Raw genomic sequence first — 18,872 nt, 5'->3', positions numbered from 1 at the left:
GCTTTCAATATCACACGCCACCCGGGAGCTCAGCATGCTGGCTCCGGCTTCTGAGGCACCGCTTACCTGCCTCTTCCCACCACTGCCTGCTGTTTGTTTGTTTTCCCATTTACACCCATCAGCTCCGCCCTAAACGCTCTTCGTTATCTTGATAGCATCCACATGGCTTCCCATCCCTTCACTGTGTTTAACAAACCATGCATCCTTATTCATCTGCACTGTCCAACCCTTTACCAGGAAGGTACCTATCCTGCAATCTACGAAAATTGAAGCTGAAAATACACTCTTGTGTTCTTGTAACTAGTGGTCCCTCTAAAATGTATGCAGCAATGTCATATGTTTCACATCTTCACCAATTTTAGATGTTGTCTAAGTTTAAATCCAGAGTATTTACTCTTTTTATGTGTCACTCCTGTAGTGTGTGACTGATTCATACTTGCTTGCCTTTAACTGTCCTCTTCCCTCGGCCAGGAATGTCTTTTACTTCCTCCTCTACACATCTAATTCCTGTTCCTTTCATTTTAAGATAAGATGACTATTCCTTCAATCCCTCCCCAATGCATTAAGCTGCCTTTCCAGGGATTCCAAGTTTTATTGCCTCTGTGGTTAATAACACCATACTGAACAGTATCACTGTCTCCAGGGGTAGGGACTGAATCTGATTCACTTTTTTAGTGCTTAGTATAGAAGCAACAAACTGTGGACACATAATGTATTTGTCGAACTGTTAAAGGGACACTGAAGATGATAAAGTTGGACTGAGATATCTTCCGGCTCAAAATTTCACGAGACTTCAGAGCAAATAGTTCCTTCAGCCCTCAAAGGTTCCTTATACATTCCTTCCTGGTGTGTTGCTGCTTCAGTGTTCTTCAGAGGAAGGATGAGTGATTCTCCTTTTTGGCATTATCGGTCTGGCCCTTCAGACAACTGCTTCCTAGTGCAACACCCCTACAAAGGCTGAATTAATATAAACACCTTCTTTCTTAAAACATGGCTTAGCTCAGCTGGCTGTACATTAAAAGAATAAATCTGAGGCCAGAAAGTATTCCATAGGGTCAGCAAGCACTGCATGTGAAGCTTTGCTAGGTTAATCACTAAAATAATTAAATATAATATATATCTTCCAAACTAGTAGAGGAAGGATGGATGAAATAAGGAAAAAAAGTCCCAATCAATTCAAAAGAAGGTGGGGGTGAGGAGTGGAAGGGAGGAAAGGCTGGTGAAATGAAAAGCTCAAATAAGGTGAATTAAATAAGTATAAATAGGGGGAAAAGGAAGATGGTGGCGTAGGTAAACGCCTGTACTCACCGCCTCCCACAACCACATCAAAATTACAACTAAAATACAGGACAACCATCATCCAGAACCACTGGAAAGCTGGCTGAATGGAAGTCCAACAACTAGAGAAGTAAAGAAGAAAGCACACTGAGACTGGTAGGAGGTGCGGAGGCACAGAACGGGCTAGTCCAGCACCCACGTGGGCCGCTTTTTTAATTGGGAGGGAGATCGTCTCTGTGGAGGCCACCTGGAGAAGCAAGGGGTCCCAGCCCCACACCAGACCCTCAGCCCAGGGTCCCAGAGCTGGGAAGAGAAGTCCCCGTAACTATGGGCTGTAAAAACCAGTGCGGACTGGGGCTCAGTGACACATAGGCTGCTGGAGACCCAGCTGTTCCTCTTAAAAGTCTGACACCACAAACTGAACTTACAAGGTCCTGCTTCCTCTGAGCTCCAGTGCCACGGCAAGGTTCTGGGGAACACAGACACATACGAGGAGGAACTGGATTGTCCGGCATCAGGGCAGGAACTCGGGGCCAGCTTTCTCCCAGATGGAGGTGCTCGCAGGGATCATTGTTCCTATGCTGGGACCTCCCCAGTCGCAGGGCTGACTGGCAGCCATTTCTGTTTGCTCTGCCCCAGTGATTCCCTAAGACCCCACCTCATCCAATTTACAGCCCCACCCAAGCTGAGTGCAGCATCTTTTGCATATAAATGGCCTGTCCTTGCTCAGGATAAAACCTCTCAAACAAGCTGCAGCTGGGTCAGGGAAGTCAAAACCTATCAATAAAAAGCCCAAAACCCAGCACCAGCACCAGCCTGCCTTACTTCACAACTGGGCCTCATCCGGGCACTCCCAAACCCCATACAAAGAGGAGGAATCTGCAGATCTCTCTGTAGCTCCTGCTGAGTGGCCCCAGTCAGTGGCTGACTTTGCACCTCCCTGGAAACCCAAGAGCCAGTGTACTCAGTGGTCAGTGTCAGACCATACCAGATTAAAACTCTACACATCCATAAGCAAAACACTCAAGGGGCAGACTCAGTGAGCACCAAAGCCCCACTGAAGCAAGTCCTGCTCCATAGGGGTGTCTCCTGCACAGCAGCTCTCCCACTGGTGTCACAGCTGGTCCTCACAGACAATTGGTCTGCAAGTCAATTCCTCCCAGTGACACCAACAGCTATCAAGTCTCAACTACAACAAGACTGTGCTCACAGCCCACAAAGGGGTGCACCTAGATTGCCCAGCTCAGGTGAGTGAGGAGGCTGAGTCACTGGGCCCTCTAGAACACCTACTACACAAGGCCACTCTACCAACTCAAGGAGACACAGCTGCTCTACCCAAGACATGGAAACAAACATAGGGAAGCAGCCAAAATGCTGAGACAAAGAAACATGTCACAAATGAAAGAAATGGAAGAAAGTAAACTACTGGATATAGAATTCAAAACCACAGTTAAAAGGTTACTCAAGAATCTGCTAGAAACCTCCAAAAAAATTGAAAAGGATCCATCAGAAATTAAGCATACACTGACTGAAATAAATAATAATATACAGGGATTCAACAGTAAAGGATTCTGAGAATCAAATCAACAATTTAAAATATGAGGAAGCAAAAAACACCCAACCAGAAGAGCAAAAAGAAAAAAGGATCCAAAAATATGAAGATAGTGTAAGGAGCCTCTGAGAAACTTCAAGAGTATCAACATCTGAATTATGAGGATGCCAGAAGAAGAGAGAGAGCAAGATATTGAAAACCTATTAGAAGAAATAATGACAGAAAACTTCCCCTACCTGGTGAAAGAAATAGACTTACAAGTCCAGGAAGCACAGAGAGTCCCAAACAAGAGGAATCCCAAAAGGACCACACCAAGACACATCATAATTAAAATGCCAAAAGCTAAAGACAAAGAGAGAATCTTAAAAGCAGCAAGAGAAAAAGCAATTAGTTACCTACAAGGGAATGCCCATATGATTGTCAGCTGATTTCTCAACAGAAATTTTGCAGGCCAGAAGGGAGTGGCAAGAAATATTCAAAGTGATGAATAGCAAGGACCTACAACCAAGATTACACTACCCAGCAAAGCTACCATTTAGTATTAAAGGTCAGATAAAGAGCGTCACAGGCAAGAAAAAGCTAAAGGAGTTCATCACCACCAAACCAGTGTTATATGAAATGTTGAAGAATATTCTTTAAGAGGAAGAAGAAGAAAAAAAAAAGATCAAAAATATGAACAACAAAATGGCAACAAATACATACCTATCAACAATTGAATCTAAAAATCAAAATAAACTAATAAAAATCTAATGAACAGAATAAATTGGTGAATAAAATAGAATCAGAGGCATGGAAATGGAACAGACTGATGATTCTCAGAGGAAAGGGGAGTAGGGGGCGTGAAGAGATTAAACAAAGATCTTATATGCATATTAGAGGCCCGGTGCATGAATTCATGCATGTGGGGTCCGGCCAGCCCACCCCAATTGGGGCCAATGGGCTGGTCCGGCTGGGGGGAGGGGCTGCAGGTGATTGGCTGGCTGACCACACCCTCTGGTCGAACTCTCAGCTGAACTCCCAGTCAAGGGGGCAATTTGCATATTAGGCTTTTATTATATAGGATCTGCATTACCTATGGACATAGACAATAGCATGGTGAAGGTCTGGGGTGGGTTGGGAACCAGGTGGAGGGGAGTAATAGGGGGGACATCTGTAATAATCTCAAAAATAAAGATTTTTAAAAAAGAAGTATAATTAAATTCAAGTATTATATATTAATAATCACAATTAATGTAATTGGACTAAATACTTCAGTTAATAGGCAAAGATCACCAGAATAGATAACAAAAAGCCCACATGTGTCTGGTTTTTAAAAGATACACCAAACATAAGTACACAGAGAATTTAACAAAAGAATGGGAAAAGAGAGGGAGTTGTTTAATGGACATATTTTTGCAAGATGATTGGTTTCACAACTGTGTGAATGTGCTTAATACTACTGAACTGTGTACTTAAAAATGTTTAAGATGGTAAATTTAATGTTATGTGTATTTTATAATCAAAGACATTTATAAAGGATGGAAAAAGATATGCCAGGCAAATACCTACCAAGAGAGAAAGAAACAAATGTTCTTTATTAAATATTGTTACTTTTAATATAATGATTTCATATTATACATTTTTTAATCCTCAACAAGGATATATTTATTGATTTGAGAGACAGAGAGAAAAGCACTGATGTGAGAAACATTGACCGGTTGCCTCCTGTATGCGCCCCAACCAAGATAGAACCCGCAACCTGGGTATGTGCCCTGACCAGGAATTGAACCCACAACCCTTTGGTTTACGGGAGGACACTCCAACTAACTGAGCCACGCTGGCCAGGGCTATATTATATATTATTTGATATTTAAAGCAAAAGTACACTAGAGGTAAAGAGGGCTGCTTCATACTGATAAAAGGTTTTCCTTACCAGGAAATATAACATTTCTTAACTTGTATACACCGAATAACATTTTCAAAACATATGAAGCAAAAAATTCCCCATCATAGTAAGAGATTTTAATATATAAACCTCAGACAAGAATAGGTCAAGCAGATGAAAAATCATGGACACAGAATCCATGAACAATACAACCGATAACTTAACCTCCTGGACACTGTGAAACAATGTGCTCATATGGAGAACCCCATGCCTCTGAAGACCACACGGAACATTTATCAAAATTGACCACATTATCAGCCATCAAGTTGCAACACGTTTCTAAAAATCAGTTATCGTGCAGACCACGTTCTTTGATAATAACCAACTGAAAAATCAATCACAAAACTTCTTTAATATTTGGAGACTAGAATGAAGCAGATATCAAACTACATGTTTTATTAGGGGGCACAGCTTTAAGGACATTATCTGCTGTGTTCAGATTGTTGGGAAATTCAGGGAGCTCAGTAAATAGTAGTTCCCTTCCCAGTTGAATTCGGAACTACCAGTATTTGAGAAACTACATAAGGAGTCAGGCAGATGGAGCTCACACAATCACTTTATTATGCAAAAAGCTTTTTGGAGAACATAACCTAGGTACATATAAATGGGCTTGCTCACTGGCTCCTCTGAATTTTACAGACTACCAAAAACTGCAGGTAATACCCACAAGGACAGAGCCTACTCCTTGAAGCTTACTGCATGATCACGGATAAACCAGCACGCATGCTCTCTAGGCAGACAGATCCCAGAGAGGCCAGAGGAACAGGCTGATGTGCAGTTGATATTCCCAAACTCACCTATCAGTTACTCCTCCCATAGGGAGGGAAAGGCTGGTGGGTTAAAGAGGTGAAAAGAGCCTTATCCTGCCACACAATCCTCCACATGGGAACAGAATGGCTAAGGAGGGTCTCCTAATATTAAGTAAGGGAAATTTGCAATCTTGGTGAGGACTGGGGTAGGGGCACGAGGAGGACACAGTTTTCTTAGCATCGTTACCTCCTTCCTGGAGCTGAGCTGTGATGTTGAGTTCACACTCTACTTTAGCTTTCAGCACAAGGACAATCTGCTCTTCCATAGTAACGGTGCCACCAGAATCCAGCTGCAGAAATGAGCAAAACATAAACAGTGAAAAACATTCCCATAATCTTTTTTGAAGCCATGGTACAAACTTGCACTATTTTACCTTCTAATATAATTGAAAATGAAAGGTTTGATATCAAGCTATTTGAAATAGTCCTTTATCTGAATAAAAATCCAATATCCACCAATGTATAAGATTTTAGGATAATCTTACTTTTACCTGATTTGCCTAAAGAAAAAAATCCCATAATAGAACATTTTAATATAACTAGGTAATATGTATAATATAATTAGAAAAAATAACAAACAGATGGTAAATTTCCTAGAGTATTTTATTAATTCTCCTGCAATGTGTCAGTAATGGCGCACAGAAAGACAATGGGTTCAACTGGCATGGCTCATGGTTGAGCATCGACCTATGAACCAGGAGGTCAGGGTTTGATTCCCAGTCAGGGCACATGCCTGGGTTGCGGGCTAGATCCCCAGTGTGGGAGGCAGCCGATCAATGATTCTCTCTCATCATTGATGTTTCTATCTCTCTCTCCCTCTCCCTTCCTCTCTGAAATCAATAAAAAAAAAATAGGAAAGACAATGGACTAGATGACTAAATTTAGTCTACTGAAAAATTACTGGGAAATCACTGGCTCAGAACAGAGCCTCTTAGGAGACTGCAGTGAAGACATCAGCCATAGATGTTGTCACCTGAAGATGTCACTGGGACTAGAGGATCCACTTCCAAGATGGCCCACTCACATGGTATTGGCAGGGGCCTCAGTTTCTCAATGGCTGATGGGAGGACTCCTCAGCTCCTCACCAGAGGGCTCTCTCCATACGGGTGCTTGAGTGTCTTCACAGCATGTCTACTGGCTTCCCAAAGAGTGAGTGATTCCAGGAAGAAAGCCAGGGGGAAACCACAATGCCTTCTATGATCTAGTCTCAGGTGTCACTCATGATCAGTCCCAGCATATTCTGTTTGTTAAAAGCAAGTCACCAACTCTCACTCAAGGAGAGACAAGTTAATCTCTACCTCTTTAAGGGAGGTATCAAAAATTTCTAAGTATATTTTAAGCAACCACAATTTTCTGCAAGTGATCACCTATTTTCTAGAAAAAGAATACTGAGCACTATGTGTTCTGTAGGTTTATTAACAATAATGTGGTCCAGAGCTTTGCAGTTCAGTTTTCAGTTAGAGACTTAGATATTCTTAAATCAAATGAGATGATGAAACTTATCAGTTTATCTAAGTGGCAAACTCCCTATAACACAACCCTTTGTAAATGTAAAATCTTTCATTTCCGTCTGAAAATTCTCTAGAATGCTTATTTAAGGAAAATGGAAAAACAAGCCTTTTCATATTTTATTTACATTATGCACTGAACATTAAAAATTGAAAGATGTTTATATTATTATCCATAGGAAGTACAATTAGAGATTATTAATAATTATGGTTTTAAATGACACAAAAATGACAGACTGGCAGGTTAAACTGAAATGAAGGCTATCTATCATAAGAACTAATTTTAGTGAAAAAATGTGTATTAATCCTGAAAATTATGAGTTTATTATTTTCTAATATATTTATAATATAAAGGGTATCTCAATAATTAGATGAATATAGTTTTGGAGGTTGTTGGATATTATTCATAGCTCAATGCCCACATTTATTTTAATAATTTGTTTTCATGAAAAAAGAGAATAACAAAAAAACTAATTGTGGGGGTGGCATACACAACAGAATTTAACTATAAGGTTAACACAGTGCAGATTTGGAGTTACAAATAGCCAAACTAAAAGTGAGCCATAAAGTCTCACATATCATCAAAGGAGAATGAAATGAAAACAGATGAGTCATCTGAGTGAGATGGAAAACTGACTTCTCCATTCATTCTCCAGAAAGTCAGGCAACATTCAAGTTGTTTGGGTGTTGTTTCTTTCTGGCTGTGTTTTCAGTCGAATAGTTACTTTCTTTGACTTAAATCTTAGAAAATATGGGGCAAGCTGTAAGCACATTTCAGAACTATAAATTTGATTCAGAGAAATTTGATTTAAATATCAAACAGGAACATTTCAAATCACTCCTTTTACCATTTTTACTTGAACAAATACATTTTTGTTTTTTTCTATGCATATGTGGCCCTTTTACTGAGATAGCCTTTTCAAGAACATACGCATTATGTAAACTACAGCTTCTGAAGATATTTTATTCTAAAAATATGGCCAGTTTAATCTAGTCACAAATTTTATTAGTATCCTATATAATAAAAGCCTAATATGCTAAGTGTCCGTTCATCCAGTCGACCGTTCAACCAACTGAAGCATAATATGCTAATGATATGCTAAGGCCACTCAACTGCTTGCTATGACGGGCACTGACCACCAGAGGGCAGACACTCCGACTGGTAGGTTAGCTTGCTGCTGGGGTCCAGCCAATTGGGACTGAGCGAGATAGGCTAGACACACCCTGGAGCCCTCCCACAATCCCTCCCAGGCTGGCCAACCTCCACGTCCCTCCCCAGTCCCGATCGTGCACCGGTAGGGTTCCTCGGCCTGGCCTGCACCCTCTCACTATCCGAGACCCCTCAGGGGATGTCAGAGAGCCGGTTTCGGCCCAATCCCACAAGCCAGGCCGAGAGACTCCACTGGTGCACAAATTCGTGCACTGGTCCTCTAGTGAATATATATACATACATATATATATATATATTTTTTTTTTTTTTTGAGAGAGAGAGAGAGAGAAACATCATTGTGAGAGAAAAACATCAATCCGTTGCCTCCCACATGCACCACTACTGGGGATCAGGACTGCAACCTGGGCATGTGCCCTGACTGCAAACGGAACCCGAGACCTTTTGGTGCATAGTCTGATGCTCCGCCAACTGAACCACACCGTCCAGGACAGGGTGTACTAATTCACAGTCTGTTAAATTGATCTTTAGTCATTTCAAGTGAGAGTAAGAAAATGTTTAACATCTTTTATAATGCTTTTTCTTCCTCCTTTGTTACAGATACAAGTGCTCATCATCATAGGCATTAAAATCATAATTTAAAACAGAAGAGCATTTTTCATACTCAATGTTTTATATTCAATGTTACTAAAAGCAATAATTGCATTCAAAACAAAATGGCACTTTTAGAAAAATAGATGTTAATAATTTTTCCTGGACAAGCAATCATTTACAATTTGAAATAAAATGTTGAATTTTACCACATACTTGATAGCTAAAAGAAGCCCTAATTTGATCATGTGTATCCTACTGAAAGTACCTAAAGTTGTCATTATAGATATTAATTGTTAATGTCAGAGTATATGAATCCTCATAATTACAATAATCACATTTATTCTGTTTTAAAGTCAACATTACTTCATAAATTAGATATATTTAAAAAGAAGCATTCTGGAACTTCGACTTCTGTTGTGATGGAGTAGGCATATTTCCTCTGTTCCTCCCAGTAAGAACAACTGAAAACTCTGGACAGCCTATATAATAAAAGGCTAATATGTAAATCAACCGAACGGTAGAACGACCGGTTGCTATGACACACACTGACCCATCAGGGGGCAGACGCTCAATGCAGGAGCTGCCCCCTGGTGGTCAGTGTGCTCCCACAGGGGAGCACCGCTCAGCCAGAAGCCCTGAGCCAGGCTCATGGCTGGTGAGCCCAGCAGCAGTGGCGGGAGCCTCTCCCTCCACCACAGCAGCACTAAGGATGTCCAACTGACACTCCCCACAGGCCTAAGCCATCAGTCAGACATCCCCTGAGGGCTCCTGGACTGTGAGAGGGTGCAGGCCGGGCTGAGGGACCCACTCCCCCACCCCACCCCCCATGCACAAGTTTCGTGCACCAGGCCTCTAGTTATATATAAAATGAACATAAGATGATTCCAAAAGTGGAGAGCAGAAAACAGACCAAGTAAGAACCTCAGATCCTGAAGAACAATACAGTGGAAAATTCTTTGAGTTTTCTTTTTGTCTCATGTGTTCCTGACTTGGATTTGTAGAAACTGGCAATTCTAAAACACCAACAGGCACTGACCCAAAAAAAAAAAAAAAAAAAGTCTCATAAAAACTCTGCTCTCTATAGCAAAGAAAGAGGCAGCCTGACAAGACAGAAAACTTTTAGAGAATAATAACTCAAACCAAACACCACAGAAAAAGCCACAGTCCAACCCCAATCCACACCAGCAAAGGCTAACTAGACAAAGGTTTAAGGAGATGCTCTAAGGAGGTGCCCCTACATCCTCCCCACGGTGGTTTCACAGCAAAGTAGAGAGCTGGGACTTCCACCTACACGGGTCTGTAACAAGGCTACTCACGGTCCCCCCAACCTCAGGTGTCAGTGGAGACCAGGCTGGGCTCCTGGACTTCCACCCCAACCTGGCAGTCTCAAGGTGTCCCTCCACCTCCCCTCTGGAGCAGTGTCGGAGAAGACCTAGAGGGGAGTCAATCCAGCAGCAATGAGTCCCCCCCCCCCATTGTGGTGGGGGTGAGACCACGTGCAAGCAGAACTCACACCCCCACCCATCAGTAATAAGGAGCTCTGCCCCTGGGGTGTGAACAGTAGCTGGCTGGGGCACCTCAACTTCTACCTCCACTGAGAAGTAACAAGGTCAAATTTCTTGGCACATGTATGTGAACCCCCAGGCCAAGTGGGCTTTGGGAGAACGAGAGAATGTAAAATTCATGAGAGCAGAGATTTGCAGTTTTCCATTTTTTTCAGTGTATCCTTATTCTACCACCTACCAGTACTTGTCTTTGCCACACAATTAGTGATGAACAGAATAGGATGTTGGAGAGGCATAAATATGCTCATTGCCTTCTTCCTAAGGTGGTTGTGAGGATTAAAGAAAATAACCCACATAGAGTACCTAATTAAGTGCCTTTATAGTGAACACTGTATAAACGGTAACTATTGCCACTGCTGGTATCACCAAGTCTATACTTCTACCACTTTCTAAATATCTTTGACCAGAATAAATTTACTGAAGCAAAAAGAAAGAAAATGCTGAACATGAGAAACCTAGGGCAGAGATCCGGCAGGCCTTTCCCAACCCAAGTGAGGATCTACCATCTACACTGTACATTATAGGGAAGCCAAGGCAGACTGGATACAGAAACAAGGAAAATGAATAGATACTGCCGGGGGGGGGGGGGGGGGGGGGGAGATGAAAGTCAAGATCAGAGGCATTATTGGCAATCTGTCTCCCGAGTGAAAGCTTCTTGGAAGGTGGGGCCATGTCTTAATCACTTTGAGAGCCACACAATGAGCATCATGCAGTTTTACTGAACTGAAAATGAAGAGACCTGGGGAGGGAGGATTTTAATTGAGGGATACCTCCTTATGTTCACAGAAAAGGCTTCTTTCGACTTATTCTACACTGTTTGTGCCGGTTTAGCAACAAGGACTGTTGAGCATATTTATTCTACAAGTATTTGGAGACCAGCCATGGGGAAGATACTATGCACAGACACAATGGCAGAAGATAGATACAAAAAAAAAATCCAAGTCATGGATCTGACTCTGGGGGAGGTCGGGAGGTCGGGAGGTCAGGAGGTCAGGAGGAACAATATGGCTCTCAGGCACTTAGTACACATTCACATTGAGTGATAGAAAAAAAATGCAATAGACTCACAAACAAAATGCCATTACTAATAAGTTACCAATCTGGTGGAACTAGAAGTCGGCTATATCTTTCGGATTGATTTCAAAAGGCATTTTTGAGGCTCCAAGAAAGGCACATGGATTTACTCCAGGTTTCATCTAGTTCTTAGATATCTCTAAGCTATATCTCTAAGTTCAATTAATCAACATGAAAATTGTGCTTAAGTTTTTTGTGAGGGTTTTTTTGTTTATTTGTTTGCTTTTAAAACATCAACGTGAGAGAGAACTTTTATTGGTTGCCTTCCATATGTGCCCCGACTGGGCATCGAACCCCCAACCTAGGCATGTGCCCTGACCAGGAATCAAACCCACAACCAACTGAGCCACACTGGCCAGGGCTGTGCTTAAGTTTTGCTCCAACGTGTCTACGGCCACACCACTCGGAACGCGCCCAGTCTCGTCTGATCTCAGAAGTGTTGCTGACAAGACTACCAGAAGCTTCTGGCTGTTGTGTCTTCCAGATGTCAGTCATCTAGAAGGCAAGATGCCACATTCCACGCTGAGAGGAGAAGCTGAGGCTCGGTACTCATTACAGGCATGAGTGCCTTTCCGAAGGCAGAGTCTCCTGGGGTGTGGGCAGAATGCGCACGCTTCGACGCCTCATGCCCACAGTCTTGGTTCCAATGCATTGTTAAACACAGACTGACTCTCAAAAATGTCTTTACAAAATAACGGAAAAACGTTTCCTCATAGAACACAGAAGCTGGCCTGATTACATAAGTGGGAAAGTGACAAGGAGTATAAATTATTCTCATTTAGGAAACTTCAGCCAGTTTGCAACCTGATGTCAACGGTTTCATGAAGAAGAGGCAGAAGTCTGCCTTCAGGAACTTTCATTATCCATATAAGTCTGTTCCAGTTTTGTCACAAAAGTATCTGGCCAATATATTTTTATTGCTTCATGGGTTGACACTCAACCACTGAGCCACACCACCTGGGCTACCGTTTGTTTTTATAGTGTTTTTAAATTCAATGCTCTCTCACATCCTATGAGATAAATGGCATTATTGTCCCTAGTTTAGAATGGAGGAAATGGAGACTCAAAGAGGTGAAATGAACTGCCTAAAGTCACACTGCCATTGAAAGGTTTAAAGAATAACTCGGAGAAAGAACAAAAACTAAACAGAAAGGAAAGAAAGGAGGTGGTTTCTAGTAGACGACAAAACCAATTGAAGCTCAAAACAGGAAATTAAATGGAATGTAAGCATGTGAGTTGAAAATGCTCTATTCTTCTTCACAATGAATTGAGGAACTAGAGCTTCTCCTCCTCAGTGCACAGTAGAGAGATCAAGTTTAACGCCCAGGAAGGTTGCATGCTAGCAGAAGAAGAATTTGAAATCAGCTTTCTGGGTTCCCAGGCTAGGGCTCCTCCCCCTGCACAACAATGTCCATGGCACTGTTGGGATTCCACTCAGGCAAAACCAAGCGGTAACTCGAAAAAAAAAAAACACACACACACACACCCACTGGCATCTGTTCACACCTGGGATTCTACAGAACTTATGTACTTCCACTCAGTATGTCATTAGCATCTGGGAATTTTTTCTAGTTGTGCTGATGGATTTGTACTCACTTCCCCCGCCCCCCACCTCCCCCCCCCCCCCCTCCGCGCGCGCGCACACACACACACACACACACACACACACACTGTCTGAGAGCCACATGGGGCCTGGAGAAGGTGACTAAATCATGTGGGCTCAGGCCAGCAAAGCCCATGTTGTTCCCCGACAGCTCTGTAAGGGAGGCAGCCATGGAGGTGGCCACTGAGACAGTCCTTCAATAAAGACCCAGCCGTTGACCTGTAAGGAGGGCAGTTGGCTGCCAGCCTCCAGCTGCACTGCTTTCAAGCATCTGTCTCAGTCCTACAGCCAAGCCTATGATCTTCTCCGCAACCCCAGCCAATGACAGCACAATGGGAGTGCTGGGCCCCGGCCACCTGATCCGCACATGGGACGCCTCTGATGGGCACCCTTTGTCCCAAGCTCCCCATGGGACTGGCCAAGACTTTGTCAGATTCGCATCCTGGTCTGAGGCTGCCCCTATCCAATCCTGCCTCCTCAGCCTTTTATCTTTCAAAGGCATTAACCTCTCCCAACAAGCCTACTACCATCTCAGTCTCTTTCCAGGAGGACCCACTGACACAGTAAAGAAAATACCTCACATATTCATACAGTGGTCCTCATCACCATATGATAATCTGACTTTAAGAAATATATTGCTGGGCTCTGCAATGACACCTAATGCATGAATGAATTAGTTTTGAACTGTGCACTGAGTCAAAGGCAGCATCTTTTGTAAAAAATATGTATTTTTTATTGATTTAAGAGAGGAAGGGAGACGGAGAGAGATAGAAACATCAATGATGAGGGAGAATCATTTATCAGCTGCCTCCTGCATGCCCCCCACTGAGGATTGAGCCCAAAGCCTGGGCATGTGCCCTGACCAGGATTAGAACCATGACCTCCTGGTTCATAAGTCAATGCTCAACCACTGAACCATGCCGGCCGGGCAAAGGCAGCATCTTTGCCAACAAAAACCACAGAGATTTTTTTTAGTCTATGTTATCTATTTTGTGATGTGATCCAATGTCTATTGAATATTAAAGAATTATTCTACACAAGCTAATTCTGCTTAGATGAGTCCTCTTTATTTTTCTATCTGTTAACATTTTGTAAAATATATGTATTAGTTGGGAATGAAGAAGAAACTGAAGATCAGAAAAGGTGTCGATGTAAATCACTTTAACTTTCAGATTTTGTTTAAAGTGCTAAAAATGCAATACATTATCACAAACTGTCATTTCCTAGAATTCCTAATCTATAAATATAAGTGGAAGTCAGTTTAAAGCAATGAGTCTCAACCAGGGGCAATTTTGCCTAAAAGGAACATTTGGCAATATCCAGAGACTCTTTTGGTGTCATAAGGGGGCAGGGACAGGGGATGCTACTGGAATCTAGTGGAAAGGGATGCTGCTCGTTAACCCACAATGTATAAGACAACCCGGCAACAAAGGATTATAAGGCCCCAAATGTCAATAGTGCCAAGGTTGAGAAACCTTGGTTTAAGTTATAGAAAAGAATGTTTAATGTCCTGGTTGTTTTCTTGAAATCTGAAAGTAAAGGAAATATTCTGTCCATAATTCCTTAGTGATATTTTGTTGTTGTACTAATCAGTATCTTCCCATTTCCTCAGAAAAAGTAATCTAGAACACTAGGTAAAATCAATGGTTAGAGTTCACTCGCCCCTTAAATGGAGAAACAGTATTTTTAAGCATATTATTCAAATAGCGTATGAGACAGAAATGCAGGAAATACATTACAGATCACCAGAGTTCTGTGTCACCAAATTCGTAGGGTTTTTTTCCCCTCTCAGTCATATTACTACTGTTGGCGAAAATTTACAAGTTTAAGCAAACCTCACTCTTAAGCATACATTGCTAATCTTATTAGCAAATATGTAACCCACATATTGTTTGATTTTTTTTTTTTTTTTTAAGAGAACAAGCTTAAGGGAACATCCTGGTCATGTTAGGTAAGGCCCAGTATTTAGCAGGCACCGAGTCCTTTCATTTATGTGGTTATGTATTTAAAAAACAATTGCACTTTTAGAATAATTGAAGTTTACATTTGGTCATCTGAAAGCCAATAACCTAGTGTTACGTTTATGTGTTAATCAATAATAAATCAATGCCTAATTTTCTCACAGTGAAAGAATTTAAAGGGGGGGGCGGGGGAACCAAAAAACTTGGGGTTTCATTTGATGGTCAAGATGCGCCCCCTACCGAACAGAAGGGAGAAATAACGTTGATTCCGTTTAAATTCACAGGACTCTCAGACTGCTTTTTACACGCGCATTTCTTTCTGGCTCATTTCTTTCTCCCCGTGTTCACCTGTACATTTCTTTCTAGCTCCTCTGAAGAGCTGAGCGTCAACTCTAGGTCGTATTTGGCACAAGAAGAGAGTGCGGATGCAACGTGCGCTCCACATTGGAGAGGCCCCGCTGTTCTGAAAGACAACCCAGAGGATCCCCAAACGATGTGTGCAGTGCGAGGTGACAACACCACTGCTTCTTCAGTAACCACTGAGCTCGACTTCACACGAAATGTTTTCCTATCTCGTCTCTTTGCTTCGGCAATAACGTGGTTCTGTCTCGTGGAGAGCACTCATCTTTTCAGACAGCGGTCACAACCGATCATAGAAGTTTAAGTTCTCCAAAGGGACGGCAAATGGCCAGCAGACAAAAAAAAAATAATAATAATTTGGATTCATCCCATGGGGACGGAGGAGAGACTACGCGTAAGAAAAGTTCCTTCCCTCCCGGCCTCGCCCTCCTGGCCCAGAACCCCACTGCTCCTTACACCCCGCTCCGTCGCAGATGCCAAGGTGATGCAGGTCTGACTGTGCCCGCCCCGGGACATCACTCACCTAAAGCATGCATCTTCGCAGCTCCCCCAAATGCGTGTGTGTGTGTGTGTGTGTGTGTGTGTGGATGTATGTGTGTGTGTGTGTGTGTGTGTGTGTGTGTGTGTGTGTGTGTCAGCGTGAGCCCTGGGTCTCGCTCGGGGTCTCCCCGAGTCCAGCCGGAGGCTCGGGGCAGCAGGTGCCAAGGGTCCCTGGCTCTTACCTGGGCTCCAGCGAGGAGACCACCGCCGAGCAGCAGGCACCCCAAGAGGTGGCGCGACGCCCCGGGTCCGGCCATGCCCGGACCAGCCGAGCCGGACGCGGGCCGCTCTGCCCGGAGCCCGGGGAAAGCTCCGCGCTCGCAACTTGGCGGGCGCGGGTCCAACTCGTGGCCGGGAGCGCAGCGCGGCTGGGGGGGCGGCCCGGGGCCACCTGCCGGGGCCGCCCGGGCCGGGCTGCGACGCCCGCGTCTCGGGTCCGGGTCCTGCGGCGCGGCGGCTCGCGGCTCGGTCTGGTCTTCCCGGGAGAGCGGCTCGCGCCCCCGCCTCCACTCCCGCCCCAGGTGGCGCGGGGCGGCCCAGGTGGGCAGGGGCGGCCGCCGCGCCCCCTGCTGGAGCGGCGGGGAGGCGTCCGCGCTCCTCCCAGTCCCTGCGGCCCGCGGCCCAGCGCACCCGAGGGCGAGGGATGCAGAGCGCAGCTGCCACCCGCCACTCTCTGTTACCCTCCACGCTGTCCTGGTCCCAACGCCCGGTCCCTAGGGGCGCCCTAGGCCCTCCCTGGGGAGTGGTCCCCAAGTTCCCTACTGTCTAGACGTGCGCTGATCACCAGCCACCGGAGGCTGGTTCAAGGTTTCCGAGGCCGCTCTGTGTTCAACAGTCAATACAGCCCTCTGAAGTTCTCTGATTGCTTTTCTCCTAACTAATAATACTGTGTGTGTGAGCGTGTGTGTGTGTGTGTGTGTGTGTGTGTGTGTGTGTGTGTGTGTGATAGAGATATAGATAGATTCTACTCCACTAGAAATCTGAGTCAAAATTCTAAGTATTGTTTTGTGAGTTTTGGATCCAGGCATTAAAGACAACCAATATTCTTTAACAGTTTTTTTTTGTGTAAACACCTCCGTTTGGGGCAATGTCTGTTCCTCTGTTTCTTGGAGGCATAATCACCAGGATGCCAGAGACCTTGCTTTACAGACATTTGAGTTGAAGAACACTGGGTCTCCCAGGACCTGGTACAATTAGGAAGGGACCATTCCCATAGGTGAAGCACAGCGGTTCCCTAATCTCCTCTTGACAATGAGGATGAGATCTGTCACGGCGGGCTTTCATTGGGGTGTCAAAGTGCAAACAGGGTTTGCTTTTAAAACGTCTCTATTATTAACGGCTGGCTAGCTCTAGGACACTAGAAAGAGGTGGCTTTTGCTTCTATTTCTGCATGTCTGAAAATGCCCAGGCCTATCTCTATTTTAACAGCATTCTTTGCATTATGTCATGTGCTTTTTGAAAGCAGCAAGATCTAAATTATACAGCATACACTCATAGGCACACACCTGCAAAATTAGTAAGTAAAGTTCACTTTCCACTGATTCTATCAAAGATTTAAGGTTTTGTGGGGTGTGTGTGTGTGTGTGTGTGTGTGTGTGTGTGTGCTCTTCTTCAAAACAGAGCTCTCTGTAGGTCCTCTCCCAGCCAGCCAAGGCCAATCCAGAAGACTGGCTTTCTTGGGAATGTGCAGGGTTTGAGCACCCCAGGCCTGCTGGATTGACCCTTTCCTGCATGCATGCTAATGACCAGACTTGCCGGTAAACTCGCTAATGGTATTTACTAGGGTTGGAAAGAGAATGGAGAGTCCATATCTGTAAAGTGTTGTTATGAGGATGTATCTTGACTATGTCCATTGTCCATTGTAAATAAGCAGAATTTTCAGATTTATGGGTTATGGTTTGCTACAAAATGAGGGCTGGTCATGCAAACAGTCCATCAGTGGGGTATGAGGAAGCATTGTTCCATAACCAAAATCACTCCCTTAGTCTGAACAATGTATCTGCAGGCATTGCTTAGAAAGAAACTTGTCTATTAAACCTAAAACCAAAGCTCGTCCTACTGCATGAGAATAGGGCCATGTTAGGAAGCTGCTCAGGCCTCTTTTCTTCCTCAAGAAAAGATGGCTTGCCTAGCCAGTATGGCTCAGCGGTTGAGCATGGACTCAGAAACCAAGAGGCCACCAGTTCAATTCCTGGTCAGGGCACATGCCCAAGTTGTGGGCTCAATCCCCAGAGGGGGGCGTACAGGAGGCAGCCAATTGATAATGTTTTTCTCTCATCAATGTTTCTTTCTCTATCCCTCTCTCATCCTCTCTCTCTAAAATAAGAGAAAAATCAATAAAAACATATTTTAAAAGAAAAGATGGCTTTATCTGTGCCTGGTGTTTGCCTGATCTTTGAATCATCAGTCAAATTTAGTGCTAGTCAAGAGCTAGAATTCAAGAGAGTTTAGTTTGTTAATTAAAGGACATAGGTCTATCAGACAACTCTACTTTGCCTTCAGACTCAAATTGTTCTAGGTATGTATCAAATGGCCCAAAATCAAAATAGCAATAAGTTAATTGGTAATATAACAACTTTGGGGAAGAAAGAAGTCCCTTTAAATATGTTTAACGAGACAGTCTGATTACATTTTCCAACCATATCCATACACCCCATATATAAACTCTAAAATGACTCTCTAAATAATGATAGAATGTCCCTAAGGATTTTTTTCATTCTGAACACAAGTGTGTGATTGTCTTTCTTCTCCCCTTTTACAGGTTCTCATCTAAGAACACCCATTTAACTCATTCAGTAAAGCATAATGGTAATTGGAAATGGGTGGAGTACTGATCATGGCTTCTACAAACAATAAACACATCCAACCAGCAATTACTATAAACCCACAGTGAGCTTGTTGGTCTAATTTTTGCATGAGACTTGTGTTTGACTGAT

General features: G+C 43.5%; 1 protein-coding gene across 1 annotated transcript in view; it reads right to left on the bottom strand.

Moving 5' to 3' along the window:
• The window catches only part of PTH2R (parathyroid hormone 2 receptor), a gene marked incomplete at its 3' end in the record, with an annotated part of 42,000 nt that extends 25,774 nt beyond the window's left edge, over nucleotides 1-16,226 (bottom strand). Inside the window, exons 1-2 of the mRNA XM_079783265.1 lie at nucleotides 16,119-16,226; nucleotides 5,751-5,853 (exon numbers count right to left, since the gene is read on the bottom strand). Of these exons, the coding sequence (XP_079639391.1) occupies nucleotides 5,751-5,853; nucleotides 16,119-16,193 (178 nt within the window). The 5' untranslated portion in view covers nucleotides 16,194-16,226. The remainder of the gene's footprint in view (nucleotides 1-5,750; nucleotides 5,854-16,118) is intronic.
• Nucleotides 16,227-18,872: the final 2,646 nt, after the last annotated feature.

Source organism: Cnephaeus nilssonii (assembly GCF_951640355.1).
Source record: "Cnephaeus nilssonii genome assembly, chromosome: 10".
Classification (NCBI taxonomy): Eukaryota; Metazoa; Chordata; class Mammalia; order Chiroptera; family Vespertilionidae; genus Cnephaeus; species Cnephaeus nilssonii.
Note: the sequence above shows the minus strand (reverse complement) of the source record. Positions and strands in the feature narration are given on the sequence as shown.